At 37.3% G+C, this 15,363-nt stretch overlaps 1 protein-coding gene and 1 pseudogene across 1 annotated transcript; one reads left to right on the top strand and one right to left on the bottom strand.

Annotated features, from left to right (window-relative positions):
* The first annotated feature begins 29 nt into the window (after window positions 1-29).
* Window positions 30-14,743, top strand: Polr3f (RNA polymerase III subunit F). Its single transcript, XM_020154182.2, has 9 exons — window positions 30-315; window positions 1,323-1,440; window positions 4,882-4,949; window positions 5,582-5,649; window positions 7,645-7,757; window positions 9,444-9,587; window positions 9,811-9,918; window positions 10,734-10,925; window positions 11,990-14,743. Exons 1-9 carry the CDS (start codon window positions 254-256, stop codon window positions 12,065-12,067), a joined length of 951 nt encoding a protein of 316 aa, XP_020009771.1. The 5' UTR covers window positions 30-253; the 3' UTR covers window positions 12,068-14,743.
* Window positions 8,131-8,225, bottom strand: LOC141423666 (U6 spliceosomal RNA; annotated as a pseudogene).
* Window positions 14,744-15,363: the final 620 nt, after the last annotated feature.

Here is a 15,363-nt window from a genome sequence, read left to right as displayed (position 1 = left end):
AAACCAGGATCTTTTCTCCGATAGGCACTGACATTCTAAACAAGAAAATTTAGAGCCCTTAGCGGCGGGAGTGAGTGGGACTGAGCGGGCACGGCTTGGCCGCCTCAAAGCAGAAGACAAGGAAGGACCAGCTGCGACACGAGAAAAAAGGCCCCTCGCCCGAGTATGGCGCTGTAGTTTGCGGGCTCCCGGGGATCATCTCCAGCTAGCTTCGTGCTATATCTCTTCCTGCAGGGTCAGGAGCTGCGCACTCATGGCTGAGGTGAAGGTCAAGGTGCAGCCGCCCGACGCGGATCCAGTCGAAATAGAAAACAGGTAAACCAGTGAGACTCAGTTTTCGGCTCCAGTCCTCCCCGCAGATTGGTCAACTGTGCAGCGAACCCCATTTCCAAGGGAGAGGCTGGTTGGGAGAGCAAGCCGGAAAGCGATTGGCGGGGTTCTGGTTGCTACCCATTCCGGGAGAGCAGAACTGTTAAGTTCCAGGAAGATTTGAAGGTTGCAACTTTAGGTAACTGGCTTTGCCGGCATACAGTGATGTGGAGCGGGTGGGGACACAGCCATGGCGCTCCCCCTCAAACTGCTTCCCCAAGGAAAAAATCACACCTGCTAATATAATTATGGAAAAACACAAGCACAGAAATCCTGTTTCAGCAAGCAGTGTGCCTGAGTGCCCATGGCCTGCCTGGCCTCCGACACGCCTAGCAGGGCCAGAGACTGGCACCCAGGCAGGCCCGATGCCCTTCCTACCTCCTGGCAATCAGGGCCCTGAAAAGAAACGTGCGTTTTTCCCGTAGTACTTGTGGATAGATGTTCCAATCCAGGGTTGCTTTATCGCCAAAGGAACTCCACAACAGAACGCTTAGGCCAATTAGGGTTCAGTTTGTGATTATAAAGCAATATTAAGCCAAATGCTTTCAGTGAGTGCCCTGAAGCTTCTCTTGATGTTATTTAATCTTCCAGTGCACTGCTATTTCTAGGGTATCACAGTTTTAAAAGAGCCCAACTTTCTCAGGTTGTTATGAATAACATATTTATTGATTGTAAGACAAGACTTGAACTTGTTTGGTAGCGATAATTCCAAAAACGGTTCATAGTTAAACTGAATTACCATAACAAGTTTTGGTTTCCCACCAGAGGTGTCTGCATTTGCTTCCTGATGAAAGATTTTTGGCTTACTTTTGTTGAACTTATTCCAGCTAAGAAAATTGAAGTCTCACCTTTAATATGTAACTGTTCTCTTTGTATTCCCCACCCCCAACAGACACACAGAGTCTCTTGAAACAAGCAAACATAAATTATATTGTTAATAACTTTGTTTCTAGAATTGTAGAATTATGCCACCAGTTCCCGCATGGAATCACAGACCAAGTAATTCAGAATGAAATGCCTCATATAGAAGCCCAACAACGGGCAGTGGCCATCAATAGACTGTTGTCCATGGTAAGGTGAATTCAACTACTCCATGTAATTTCTCATTGCCTCCTATTATGTAGTTGTGATGGTTAACTTTATCATGTCAACTTCATTGGGAAACAGGATTCTCAGACATCTGGGTAAACATTGTCTCTGGGGTGTTCTGGAAGATAGTAGCATTTAAGTAGGTGAACTGAGGAAAGTAGATGGCCCTCCCCAAAGTGAATGGGCACCACCCAATCCATTGACAGACTAAATAGAACAAAAGGATAGAGAAGAGTTGAATTTATTCTCTACCTATTTGAACACAGACATCAGTCTGTACCTTCAGCATTCTTGCTTCTTAAGCCTGCAGATTCCAGCTGGGATCTACATCATTGGCTCTGTGGTTCTCAGGCCTTTGATCTATACCACTGACTTTGAGTTTCCAGGTTGCAAAGCTTAGGTTATGGAACTTCTCACCCTCCATAATCACATGAAATGATAACCTTTTAAAAAGTGTCTTTCTAGTGGACCTGTTGGTTTTCTTTTTTTCTCTGAAGAATACAGTAGCCATAAAACCAGAAAGTATGTTAGGTTGTGACTAATAAGACTCCAAACTAGGAAATAGCTTAGATTGCCTGAATTGAAAAAGGAAATAGTTATGCACCATTTGACAAGATGAGTAAAATGAATGTATTTTGTTATAACTATTGTATTTATGAACCTAATTGACATATGAGAGCATATGGGCATAGTTTGTTCTTACCTTCTATTTACTTCCTCTGCCAGTGTTGGGCCATTTTCTGTAAAATATTTCCCCTCTGATTTTTCTGTGAGTCATCACAGAGCACATTCTTTAGAGTCTCACTCTTCACAGTGTCACTGAACTTTTCAAGAGACAGAAAGAAGTCTAGTTGAGTGTCAGGACTACTGAACCTTTGGGAGGAAGTATAGCCTCAGCCTCCAGAGCCATTGCAGTGGGAGTTTTCAATGAAGCCCTTCTCCTTGCTCTTACCTATTTTTTCCTCCTTAAGAACCTGGGACCCTATTGCCATCCTTTCCACCTTTCCAAAAACACTCATCTAATAGTGCCCTGTACTCTAAATTTACTTTTTTCTCCTTCTTTTCCCCCATCATCAAAGCTCACATTTCTTGAGAGCATTTCAGTTTGTTTTTATTAGCAACTGGGTAAGGTAGTTCTGTGCTAGGCCTCATCAGAATGACTGATTTGCTTTTTAAATCTGCTAGTTTTGTGGGATCACTTTATGGATATTTGGAGACAAGTGAATCTTTTGTTAAACCATTCTCTTCAACCTTCTATCTCAGGGGTTGGCAAACTTTCGCTATAAAGTGGTAGATAGAATATCTTTTAGGCTCTGTGGCCATCTGGTTTCTGTCACAGCTACTCAATTCTGTCATTTTAACAAGAAGCACCCATGGACTGATAAATAAATAAATGGGTGTGGCTCTGTTCCAATAAAACTGTATTTGTTTAAAAAAATAAATAAAATGGGCCAGATTGCTGACCCCAGTTTTAGCCCAAAGAAAAAGAAGTGTTGGTGAATTCTAGTTGTTTTGCCATGGAAAGGTCTCTGGCTCCAAGAAGAATGAAGGAAAGGATTCTGGGAGGTCGTGATAGCAGCTAGTACTCCTTTTTGTCCTCTGACCTCCCTCTTAGCTCTTTTCTTTCTGATCAACATCATCCTCGATGCCTCCCTCTTTCCAACCCCCACTGGCAGTCCTATTAGCTATAGGCTGTAGTCAGTGGTAGAGCTGTTAAACAATTTTGAACAAAGGAGTAATTATTAATAAATCAATAAGGATTGCTGGTTTTATCTTTTAAATAATGCTCAAATTTGTCCACTTCATCTCCATTTCTCCTACCTCTGCCTGTGTTCAGGCTTTTGGATTTTACCAGAACTCTTACAGTAGCATCCTAACTGACCTACCTGACTCTTTCTGCTTCAGCGCTCCCAGACTGATATTTTTTTGGGGGGAGGGATTTTGAACTCAGGGCTTTGTGCTTGCAAAGCAGGTACTCTACCGCTTGAGCCACAGCTCCAGTCCAAGACTGAGCTATCTTAAGAACAAGTCTGATCAAGTCACTCACACCTAAAACCCATCAAAACTAGAGATTCAAATCCATACTCCTAGTTTTACCACCCTGCCTTTCTCACTAGACTTATCTCTTCCCCACTCTGCCTCAAAAGTTAAGTTTCAGAGGAAACATTGGTTTTGGTTTCCTGCCACATCATGCTGTTTCATAACTCAGGACCTGGGTTCATGCTGTCAGAAGGGCATTTCCTTTCTTCATAAATAAACTCCTTGTTACCCTTTAGGTCTCTGCTCTGTTTTTGTTTCCAGGAAGCTACCCCGAGCCCCCATCATCTTTTCTCCGACTGCTGTCCACCCTTACTTCTTTCTTAATGCCAGCCAGAGAATATTGAAGTTAGTTGTATGTTTCCCTTTTAGAATTCATGTTTTCTGGGGCTAGGGGCATAGCTCAATGGTAGACCACTTGTTGCATGTGTGAGGCCCTATGTTCAATCCACAGTACTAAAAAAAATTCTGTTTGTACCCCCAAATAACTGTCATAACAACTGGCACATTACAGGTGTTTAGTAATGTTTTTAGGCTGGATAAACAACTGAATGGAGCTCTCAATTTGTGGTCACACTTTGCCATTTGGTGGGACTGAGTGAAAAAGGGAGGGTGCCACAATTCATCCAGTGTATAAATACCATTCCAAGTTATTAGTCTTTCCAGTGTTAACACATAGGAATGGGGCCCCCTCTAAGTCACATTTTCCCAGAACTGCCAGAGGTCCAATGGTATAGCCATCTGGGTTCTTAGACCCAAGGCAATTAGGAGGTATGAGAGGACATGCTTTATCTCACTTTTGGTTCATTATGTATAGATACTGCTATAAACTTCTTATTCATTTATTGACATTTCTGCCTAATTTCATATTACACAATAAAAATTAGGCATTAGTAAATGTTACTATTAACATAATTTTAGTCATTGTGCTATAATGACTAAACGTTTTAATTTTATAACGTTTTAATTTTATAATTTTATAACGGTTTAATTTTATAACGTTTTAATTTTATAAATTTTGTTTTTATTATGTTTATGTTATATATAATTTGGGTTTATTTGGATTTGAATGTGGATTTTTATGTATTATTCCAAAGCTGCTTTTTTAAAATTTATATGCATTGGCCATGTAACCAACCAATATTAGTAATACCAAAGTATCAGTATTGATATTTTGGAATATTTTGAGATAAATAATTAAGGTTAGAAAAATATGTTATATATGACATATAGGTAAAAACTGTAGTCTCAAGTGAGACACTGACAAATAAATGTAGGAGAGAATATTTTAGTCTGTAATAAAAAAATATTAAAAATGTTTTAACATTGCAATTGACATGTCTCCAAAATAATTGACTCCTATTTTCTATTTAAAAAAAACTTTAGGGTCAATTGGATCTCTTAAGGAGTAATACAGGCCTTTTATATAGAATAAAGGACTCTCAGAATGCTGGGTAAGCGCCTATATTTTTTAATTTTCAGAAAATTTTAATTATAAAAGTAATGCATGTGTTAGGATAAAAGCTAATACAAAATTGCACAATGTAGCTGGGCATGGTGACACCGCCTGTTATCCCAGCACTTGGAGCCTGAAGCAGGAGAATCAAAAGTTTGAGGTCAGTGTGGCTACATAGTGAAACCCTGTCTCAAAAAACAAAACAAAGCATAATGTAAATCTGTCCTGCGTATCATGACTGCTTTCTGTCATATGTTCCATTTTACAGAGTAATAGTTCTTAAAAATTTGGTATATATCCTTTCTTCTAGATATATATAAATACTCATAAATGATTATATATTTATATACTCTATATTCATATATAATCTTTTTTTCTTTTTTGTTTTTTAAACAAAAATGGGGTCATGCTATCCATACTGTTTTGTAACTTGTTTTTTTCACTTACTGTATCTTGGACATCTTTTCATGTTGGTACATACAGCTCTGTCTCATTCTTTTTAAGGTAAGCCCTTCTTTTGGTGAACAAGTCAATGTGATGACCTTGTCTGCTAATTCATTTAAGTAGTTATGTAGATTATTAGACATCTTTTCCCCTTTCCTTTTAAAACTCTGCTTTATTCCCCTGCAGTAAAATGAAGGGATCAGATAACCAAGAAAAACTAGTGTATCAAATCATAGAGGATGCAGGAAATAAAGGTAAGCATCTGAAGGAGTCAACTGAAAACATTATTTTGGTTCTAGGTATAAAGACTGAGATCCCAGCTTCTCAGGATGAAGCTTAGTATGTAGTATGTACTGCTGCCATTTGTGTAAAATAGGGAGAAATGAATAAAACATACATATACAACATACACATGCCTGAAGGATAACCAAGAAGAATGCATTGTTGTCTTAAGGGAAGCAGGAACTGAACCTCTGAACTCTGAGCCACTTGAATGAACTATGTATTCAAAACTTAAGGTTTTTGGTCTGTTTTTTGTTGCTGTAGCTAAATATCGCAGGCTGGGTAATTTTATAAAGAAGATAAATTTATTTCTTAGAGTTCTAGAAATCAAAGGCTATATCAAGTTAAGAGCCTTCTTGCTGGAAAGGATTGTTTGTAGAGTGCTAAGGTGGTATCACATGGTGAAACAGAGCAAGCTAGTAAGAGAGTTCACTTTTAGAAGTTTTTGTTTGTTGTAACACTAGGGATTCAACTCCCACATGCTGGGCAAGTGCTCTACCATGGAGCTGCATTCCTAACAAGAGTTTTCTTTTACAACAGAGCCATCTACTCAGTAATCTATTAATGCACAAAATGGATGACACAAGCTTCCAAGCACTCCCAGAGATCCCCCCCATCACAAACACCATTAACATATGACTTGGGGTTAAATTTCCACCACATGAAATTTGGGGTACACATTAAACCATAGCAATGACCTTGAATAAGTTACTTAAACTTTGTAAGTCTTAGGTTCTTTATCATAAGTTGTGGATAATAATACCTCTCTGGTTTTACAAGGGCCAGAACTATGCTTAGTGTGGTGTAGCAGTGTTTTGATATATGTCCCACTACAGCTACACTTCCCCTTCTCTCCCTCTTGAAGAACAGGCTCAAACTGATATGGTGGTACACACCTGTACTTGAAAGACTGAGGTAGGAGTTATCACAAGTTTGAGTGCAGCCTGGGTCTCACAGTGAGACCCTTAAAAAAAAAATCTGTGTCAAGATTGCAGTTAATATGCTTTAGGATCCATTTGAATCATTGATCCTAGCTTGAAAAAATATGATGTACTCAGAAATTATATAATTAACTTTATATGTACTAGTTATATAATATTTTTAAAAATAGTCCTAAGAGAAAGCTATTCTCTCCCAAAAAGAAAAAAAAAAAAATCTTCCTTTCTCATGTTTCTACATTGGAAAGAAAATAAAAATTTTTGTTGTTGTTTTTTGAGACAGGCTCTCACTATGCAGCCTAAGCTGGGCTTGAACTCTGAAGTCCTCCTGACTCTGTCTCCCAAGTGCTATGATTACAGGTGTGCACCACAATACCCAGCTAAGCAAAATTATTTTTATATACATTCCCTTTCCACATGTAGCATTTACTTCCTCCTTTGAAAGAAAACTCATGGCTACCCACATTAGGCTTTTGGTAGCTGTAAGAACCACCAACTTCCTTTTTCCATTTCACAAGATAGTATGGTATAAATAATGGTATAAATAATGGAATGAACATGCTTTCAAACACTCAGCTAAAAAGGGATTTTTTTGCTTCTACTTGAGAATGGCAGTTGATCCTCACCTAAATTAAAGTGACCTAAATCAGAAAACAGAGACTGGGGCTTGCAAAGTGGCTCAAGTGGTAGAGTGCCTGCCTAGTAATTGTGAGGTTCTGAGTTTAAGCCTCAGTATCACATTAAAAAAAGAAGAAGAAAACAAGAGACTAGGGTAAAAGATTTTATGGAAAAGGTGATGTAAGTTAATTCAACAACATTTGAATGTCTTTTTTTCTTTTTGCATTTTTTAATAAAAATGTCATTTTCATCTGTTTTTTTTTTTTAAGGTGCCCCACTAATGTCTAGCTACAATATAAGGATTTGCCGTTAGCTTATTTTGATAGTTTAGGAATGAGATTCAGCTATAGAATTAGAAACAAAAATCTATAAACACCATAGTTCAACTTACTTTATTTTACTTTCTTATAGGAATATGGAGTAGAGATATACGATATAAAAGTAACTTGCCATTAACAGAAATCAACAAAATTCTAAAGAATTTGGAAAGTAAAAAGCTTATCAAAGCTGTTAAGTCTGTAGCAGTGAGTAGTTTTCTGAATATTCACTTAATTTTTTTTAACTTTCTAACTAAGCTGGGTTTATTTTTTTATTGTTTATTTTTATTATAGTTGTACTGGGGGTACATTGTGGTATTTACAAAAGTGCTTAATATATATCTTAGTTAAATTCACTCTCTCTGTCCTCTTGTGTTCCCCTTCCTCCTCCTTAGAATAGTTTTAACAGGTCTCGTTTCTTCAGTTTTCATATATAAGCCCATAACATTTCCAAAATACTCTTCTTCACCCTTTCCTTATATCCTCCCTCTCCCACTGGTACCATTCCCCAGGCAGGACCTGTTTTACCTTCCTGCCCTCCATTTTTGAAAAAAGAAATTTTTGTTTGTTTAAGATAGCTAAAAATATGGAACAATTCATGAATTTGCATGTCATCCTTATGCAGGGACCATGTTAATCTATGTGCTGCCAAAGCAAGCATTCACTTATATATGTTGTCTGAAATGTATTTCGAGTTTTTATTCTTTAATCTAGTTGTGATTTAAAACAGTTAGTCCAACAAGACTTTAAAAAATCAGTTCATATTAGACTGATTTGTAGATGCTGTTTTTTGCCTAGTTAGCTCTTAATGTCTTACCCATTCCAAATTCTAAAACTACTTTCTTCAGTAAAGAAATTCTGGAGTCGTGAACACTTTTCCTAGTTTTGTGATCTGTGAGATACTTATCTTAGCATATTAGCTTACTTGTTGAATAAATATCTATTGTGTGTTTGGCATGTGCCATGCACTGCTCTTTGTACTTGGGGCACATTAATGAGTATGTCAGAGGAAGATCGCTGTTCTGGCAGAGTGTCTCTTACACTACACTGGTATTTTTTCTCTTTATCATCAAACTGCATTATTATTCAGTGATAAAAGGAACTGAGCTATCATGAAAAGACATGACGGAATCTTAAATGCATATTTCTCAGTGAAAGAAGGCACTCTGAAAAGACTACGTAGTGCATGAGTCCAACTAGATGACATTCTGAAATAGGCAAAATTACAGAGAGAGTAAAAAGATATGTGGTTGCCAGGGCCTGAGGGTGAGAATGGAGAATTGGATAGGTGAAGCACAAGAGATATTTTTATAGCAGCAAAACTATTCTGTATGACATAAGCATTAAGCATATGTCAAAACCTACATTACACTACAACACAATGAGTAATCTTAATGTGTACAAATGTTTTAAGTCATTTAGGAGTTAGGGGGATCCCAGGGTAGAATGTAACAAAAGAAACAATGTATTATAGCTTGTAGGAAACAACCTCAATAAGTGGGGTAAATGTATAAGATGCTGACTTAGAAATAAGCAGTGTCTGTAAAACTAAAGGTAAAGGGAAATGTACAGGAGTGCTGTACTGGAGTCGATGAAGTTCTTTCACATCAGAGTCCTGGTGAAGCATTCTGATCCTACTGTACATAGCTACTAGAATTGAACAGTCATATAAGTGAAGTGGGTGCTGGTGGCAATGCAGTTCTCATAGGTTAAAGGCACAGTCCCCACCTCCTCCAAGACTGCCTTAACTGTAGACATAATGACAAGTTCAAGAAATCAGTACCTTTTTGCAATAATTCTGTATATCTAAAACTGGTCTAGAATGTAAGATTTATTTTTAAAAGCATTTAGTTTTTGAAAACTGTTACCTGAACTGTGCATGTTTTTTCCTAGGCCTCCAAAAAGAAAGTTTATATGCTCTACAACCTGCAGCCAGACCGGTCTGTGACTGGTGGAGCCTGGTACAGTGACCAGGATTTTGAATCTGAATTTGTAGAGGTGCTTAACCAACAGTGTTTCAAATTCTTACAGACCAAGGTGAGGCAGAATTGAGGAGATATCACTACAAGCTCTTTTTTAAAAGTTACTTCATAAAAGATGTTTGTTCTTGTATATCATATTTTATAAAATTAAAAATACTGAAATTGGGAATTTTTACCAAACAAAATATAGTCTGCTGTTGGTTTGACTCAGTATAAATGCATTCAGAAAACATTCACTAACATTCTTGCTGAAATCTTTTATGTTTCAACTCTTATAGGCAGAAACAGCAAGAGAAAGTAAACAGAATCCAATGATACAAAGAAATAGTTCGTTTGCTTCATCACATGAAGTATGGAAATATATCTGTGAATTGGGGATCAGTAAGGTCTGAACTTACTTTCTTACCTTTTCGTATAAAACCTATTCTTCATCGTAAGGATATAGTTTACAATGTGTTCCCAGTGTGGACCCAGACCTTTTTTTCAGGTGAGAGCTATGAACAGAATGGTCACTTTGAGACAACACTGTCTTAAGCCTTAGGCAAGGGCAGTCACTGCCATCGGACACTGGCTGAACCATTCTTGTGCTAGAGACATATATCATTAGATTACAGACTAGTGCTACATCTCACCACCCAAAATCAAAAGTTTATTCTGATAAGTTCTTGACTCTTTCATATATGTACTGTTGGGCATGTATGCAAAATATCAGTCATGCCATCAGTTGTTTATTTTATGAGCTGTAAGTAGTGGTATCTGCCTCCTTTTGAAGACCTATACATAGGGACACTGATGCTTTTCATAACTTCCAAGAAGCCAGTGTAGGACTTGAACAAATCATTTTCATTTCCTGGGCCCCAGATTTTTCATTGACAAAGAACTAGGAACTTGGATTGTTATATGTGCAAAGTATCTTTCTGCTCAAGCATTTTAAGAATCTCCATCAAATTCTGCCAAAGAAATGTTATTTTATGAGACTCTTAGATTTTTCTTATGATAATGAAGATATCCAAAAGTGTCATACTCAGCATGAGGTTAGACTTCTGTCTCTAGCCTTTCCATGGGTTGTGCTAAACAACTTGGACCATTGTTCACTGTTTGTGATTTTTTTCAAATGATTTTTCCCTTTGCTGTTTATAGCACTCCCCAAAAGAGTATCTCTTTGTCCTTTATGCATACTTTCTTTTATATCCTTTTATAGGTCGAGTTGTCCATGGAGGACATTGAAACCATCTTGAATACACTTATTTATGATGGGAAAGTGGAGATGACTATTATAGCTGCAAAAGAGGGCACAGTCGGCAGTGTAGATGGACACATGAAACTGTACAGAGCAGTCAATCCAATCCTCCCACCCACAGGTTTGGTCCGGGCACCCTGTGGACTCTGCCCAGTAAGTTAAAACAACTTCTCTTTACCCTTGACTACCATCAGGAGAAAATGTAACTAGAGAAATAGAGCAAGCACAGCTGTTTCCCCAGTCTCTTATGGCTGACCAAGAGTCAGTCAAATCTCCACATACCCTTAATGAATGGACCTTTAATAAGTGCTTACATTCTTTCTTGAATAACCACATTAAGGACATTTGTGGTTTCTGCTCTTAGCCCTGAAATGGACATTTGGATGAGGGCTAAGTAGGGAGAAAAATGAGATTTGTTGCAAACCTATCATGGCCACGCCTATTCTCAATGATTTTCATTTGTGGTTTCATTTACTCCCCATGTCCTTGGAGCTAGTGGTGTTATTTGCCCTAAAGAGTGAGGGAACTTGGGGTTGGGGGCATAGCAGTGTCAGAGCATATGCTTAACATGCATAAGGCCCCAGGTTCAATTCTCCAGTATCCAGTTCAAAAAAAAAAAAGTGAGGGAACTTAGGCTTAGGCAGATCTAAGTATCTACTAGGATTCAATCCCAGAAATAATTCTTACCATGCCCTAGCACTTTCATTTATTCCTAAGTAGTTTATGAGTGCCATCTGTGAACTGGAGGTACTAAGGCTACAAAACAGAGCAAGAGATGCTCCCAGTCCTCGTGGCATTTGTGTTCTTGAGCTGTTAGTCTGCCCCGTTTCATTATACTGGCCTTTGTCGATATGCCTAAGCTCTCTGCCTGGCTGCAACTCCTAGACCAAAAGCTAACAGTGGAATTCCATTTAGCCTCCTTCATAAAAAGGAAGGTAGCTAAAAATGAAATAATCATTTATTCAAAATTAACTCATCCACATTTATAGGACTTCCTTCCTCCATTCCTATGCTACCTGCTAATATCCTTTTACCCAGTGGATAGAAAGGCCCCTCCCATTAACTAACTGAAAGATCACAAAAGCAGGCACTATTACAAGATGTTCTTAATATAGTCCTAATCCCTTTTAATTTGAAAGATTTTTTTAATATTGCTTTAAATTTTGACTTTGAGATATTTTAAAACTTCATTTTGAATATAAACTTTTGTTTTAAAGGTTTTTGATGACTGCCATGAAGGTGGTGAGATTTCACCATCTAACTGCATTTATATGACAGAGTGGCTTGAATTTTAATAGAGAACTATGAACTTTACTGACATTTTGCAACTGAAGTCACTTTGAGAGAAAATAATTCAAGATGGAACATCATTTCCTTGAAAATCTCCTTCACAATAATGGCTACAGACTTGCTGCTATGAAAACATATTTTTTTAATTTATGAAGACTAAATTTATATTTGTAGAGTAGCCAACAGAATATGAAATAGGTAAGGTTAATAGTGAGATTCATTCTTCAAGAAATAAAATACGTTGAAGCTCTGAAAGACCATATCATTTGAAGTTTTCAAGACTTTTGATGGTTCAAGGAAAACAAAGCCAGCAAACCTGTATTTGCCAAGTACTATGGTAATGATTGGAGCATAAAAGTGTTCATTTTAAAGTTATTTATTTAGGTCTTCATTGGACACTTTATATATCAGGTCATTACCACCATTTCTCTTTTGTATTTTCTCTGGTTTCATTGAGAAGAAATTAAAAGTGGTGAAGGCAGGAGTAACAGGTACAGGAATGTACACAAACTTGAGTTATGAGTTGGGGAGAGTGGAACATTCCTTTTCTACACTATTTCTTATATCAGTGTTCTTTAGAGTATTATGCTACCATACTCAGCTCAATTCCAAATGATGACTATTATCAAGAATATGTTTTTAGTGCATAAATATTAATGATCGTTTTCATTTATTTCATGTTCCTTCTGTTAGTCTTCTAAGTTTCACTCTGACTCAGTTGTATTCTTTGCTAAAATTTTCCCTAGATATTAAAAATATCTTTAAGATATTGGGGTGTCACAAGAGAGAGAGAGACAACACAACTCAGAAGTCAACAAGCAAGACAAAATTCACTTCTGCAGAAGGGTGTGCCACAGACAAAAAGCAAGCACTCCTAGCGTCCCCGCTGGGGGTCTACTGGGGTTTTATCTCTAATGCAATGCTGCCCCTCCCCTGAACTGAACAGGTTTTGGGTTCACAGTCTGTGCAGTTGGTTAATTGGAAAGAGGACATTGGGAGGAGGCTTTGAAGACAAAGAAGTTTCAAAGCTCGAGAAAGCATTAACTGGTTTAGGTTATCAACACAAGAACCAGAGCATCTAGCAGAATTTTGTCCAGCTGAGGATAATAACCCTTTATCTTAATAGAAACTTTTATCACGTTAAGCAGAATCCAAGAAGCTAGTGTATGGGAAGCAAATTAGTGAGACTAATATTTATAACAGTAGTGGTTATTGATTAAATCCTTTGACAGAAAAGAACTCAACCTAAGTTGATTCTCACACTGGATTCTTATTTCATGTCTGCAATGTTTGTGTTCCTCATCACCACTAGAAAATTCAGATGTTAAAATCTTGTCCCCGGTGTGATGGCATTTGGAGGTGGGGCCTTTGGGAGGTGATAAATCATGAGGGTAAAGTCCTCATGAATGGTATTAGTACCTTTAGAAAAGAGACCCAAAGAGCTCTTCTATCGCTCCTTCTGCCATTTGAGTACACAGAGAAGACAGCCACATAAGAACCAGGAAGTAGAACTGGAGTTGTGGCTCCAGTGGTAGAGTGCCTGCTTTGCAAGTGCAAAGCCCTGAGTTCAAACCCCGTTCCACCCAAAATAAAAAAGGATAAGAAGCAGGAAGTGGACCCTCATCAGACAGTGTACTCCCCAGCCTTCAAAATTGTGAGAAATAAATTTCTCTTGTTCATAAACCACCATTCTGTGATATTCTGTTTTGCAGAAAGGAAGAACTAAGACAATGTCTAATCACTTAACTAAAATTAAAACTAAAAATAGACCATTGCCCTCCATTAACACTTTAAGAGGTGTAATAGAGACCATTCTTTTATCCTGTTTCAGATTTATTTCCTTTTTCTTATTCTATTGTAAAAAAATCATGTATAAGCAGAAAGCTGTGATTGTCTCAGTTCTAACAGCACTTTTGAGTTCTAGTCCTCAGGCATATAGAAAACATGAAGTTATTTGATGTGTTTTTTGCACAGAAATTGCTGTACAGTGGACCTTCACTGTTGTATTTTTTTTTTTTAACCAGTTTGGAGATTGTCTTAAGTACAGCTTCAAAACACTTATTTTGAGATAAATGGGATCAGTAAAATAAAACCAGCTCAGTAGTTAATTTTTATCAGATAAATTCTTTCACTCCCTCTATAATTAGCATTTGATAACATGAGCTCTTCATAGCAAAGATCATGTTAACTATTGGATTATACACCAAACAGAAGGATCTGAGAGACTGACACTATAGATAGAGTTTCTCTTCCACTCCCAATGTGAGCTGGAATGGTAAGAACAATATCCATCCTTCCTGGGACCTATCTGAGCTATCAAGGAGGCACAGTCATTTATTTAACAAGAAAATGGAATTTAAAGGAAAGTTAGAAATAGGGAGAAAGAACCAATTTATGTTCTAAATATAGACTTTATATTGTGTCTTGATAGCCAGAGATTGATTTAAGTTTGCAATCATTGGCTAAAACAAAAGTATTCCTTGCCTCACCAGAATAAAGAGACTACAAACTTTTTTGCCATAGCATGTTTTTTATTCTGAATATTAACTGAAGGAGAAAGAATTTAAAAATACAGCACTCTGTTATATTGTTAAATGGATTATTTATCCTACAGACCAAAATAAATTGTGGAGCTCTAAATTCAAGATAATGCCAAAAAAAAAATCACATTGCAAATGAAATCCTAATATAGTTGATTCCATTTGGCATTAGGTGTTTTCTGTTTTTGTTTTGGTGGTGGTGATGGTACTGAGGTTTGAACTCAGGGCTTCAGGCTTATAAAGTTGGTGCTCTACTGCTTGAGCCATGCCTCAAGCCCAGTATTAGGTAACTTGTTCCCCAGAGTCTATTAAGGTCACTCTGTATCTAATAATGATCCATGGAGAATTAAATCATAAGTCCATGAGTATATGGTTTTTAATTAATAGTTATGTAAATTATCCTTGGGCAATGAATGAATTTTATATACAAATGATTTATACCCATGATCAACTAAGCAAACTAATCAAACAGCTAATTTCAGGCCAGGGGATATAGCTTGTCTATCATGTATAAGGCTCCAGATTCAATCCCTAGCACCACAAAAAAATAATTTCAAATGGAGTTACTTCTATTTCAAACTATTATTCATTAGATTATGGGGAAGGGAAAAATGGAAAATATGTGGACTAGAGCAGTGCTGTCCAATAGCATGTTCTATAATGATGGAAATACTCTGTTGTCCAATAAGGTAACCACTAACCACCTGGTGAGCACTTGTAATATGGCTCATGTGACTGAAAAACTGAATTTTAATTATTTT

The sequence above is a fragment of the Castor canadensis genome, chromosome 5 (genome assembly GCF_047511655.1).
Source record: "Castor canadensis chromosome 5, mCasCan1.hap1v2, whole genome shotgun sequence".
Taxonomy (NCBI): Eukaryota; Metazoa; Chordata; class Mammalia; order Rodentia; family Castoridae; genus Castor; species Castor canadensis.
The sequence above is the reverse complement of the archived record's forward strand: the minus strand, read 5'-3'. Positions and strand labels throughout refer to the sequence as shown.

Coding starts and splice junctions, on each gene's coding strand:
- Polr3f (XM_020154182.2), top strand. CDS start 254: ATGGCTGAGGTGAAGGTCAAGGTGCAGCCGCCCGACGCGGATCCAGTC. Junction 1,441..4,881: donor TCAATAGACTGTTGTCCATG/GTAAGGTGAATT, acceptor AAAAAACTTTAG/GGTCAATTGGATCTCTTAAG. Junction 10,926..11,989: donor CACCCTGTGGACTCTGCCCA/GTAAGTTAAAAC, acceptor TTTGTTTTAAAG/GTTTTTGATGACTGCCATGA.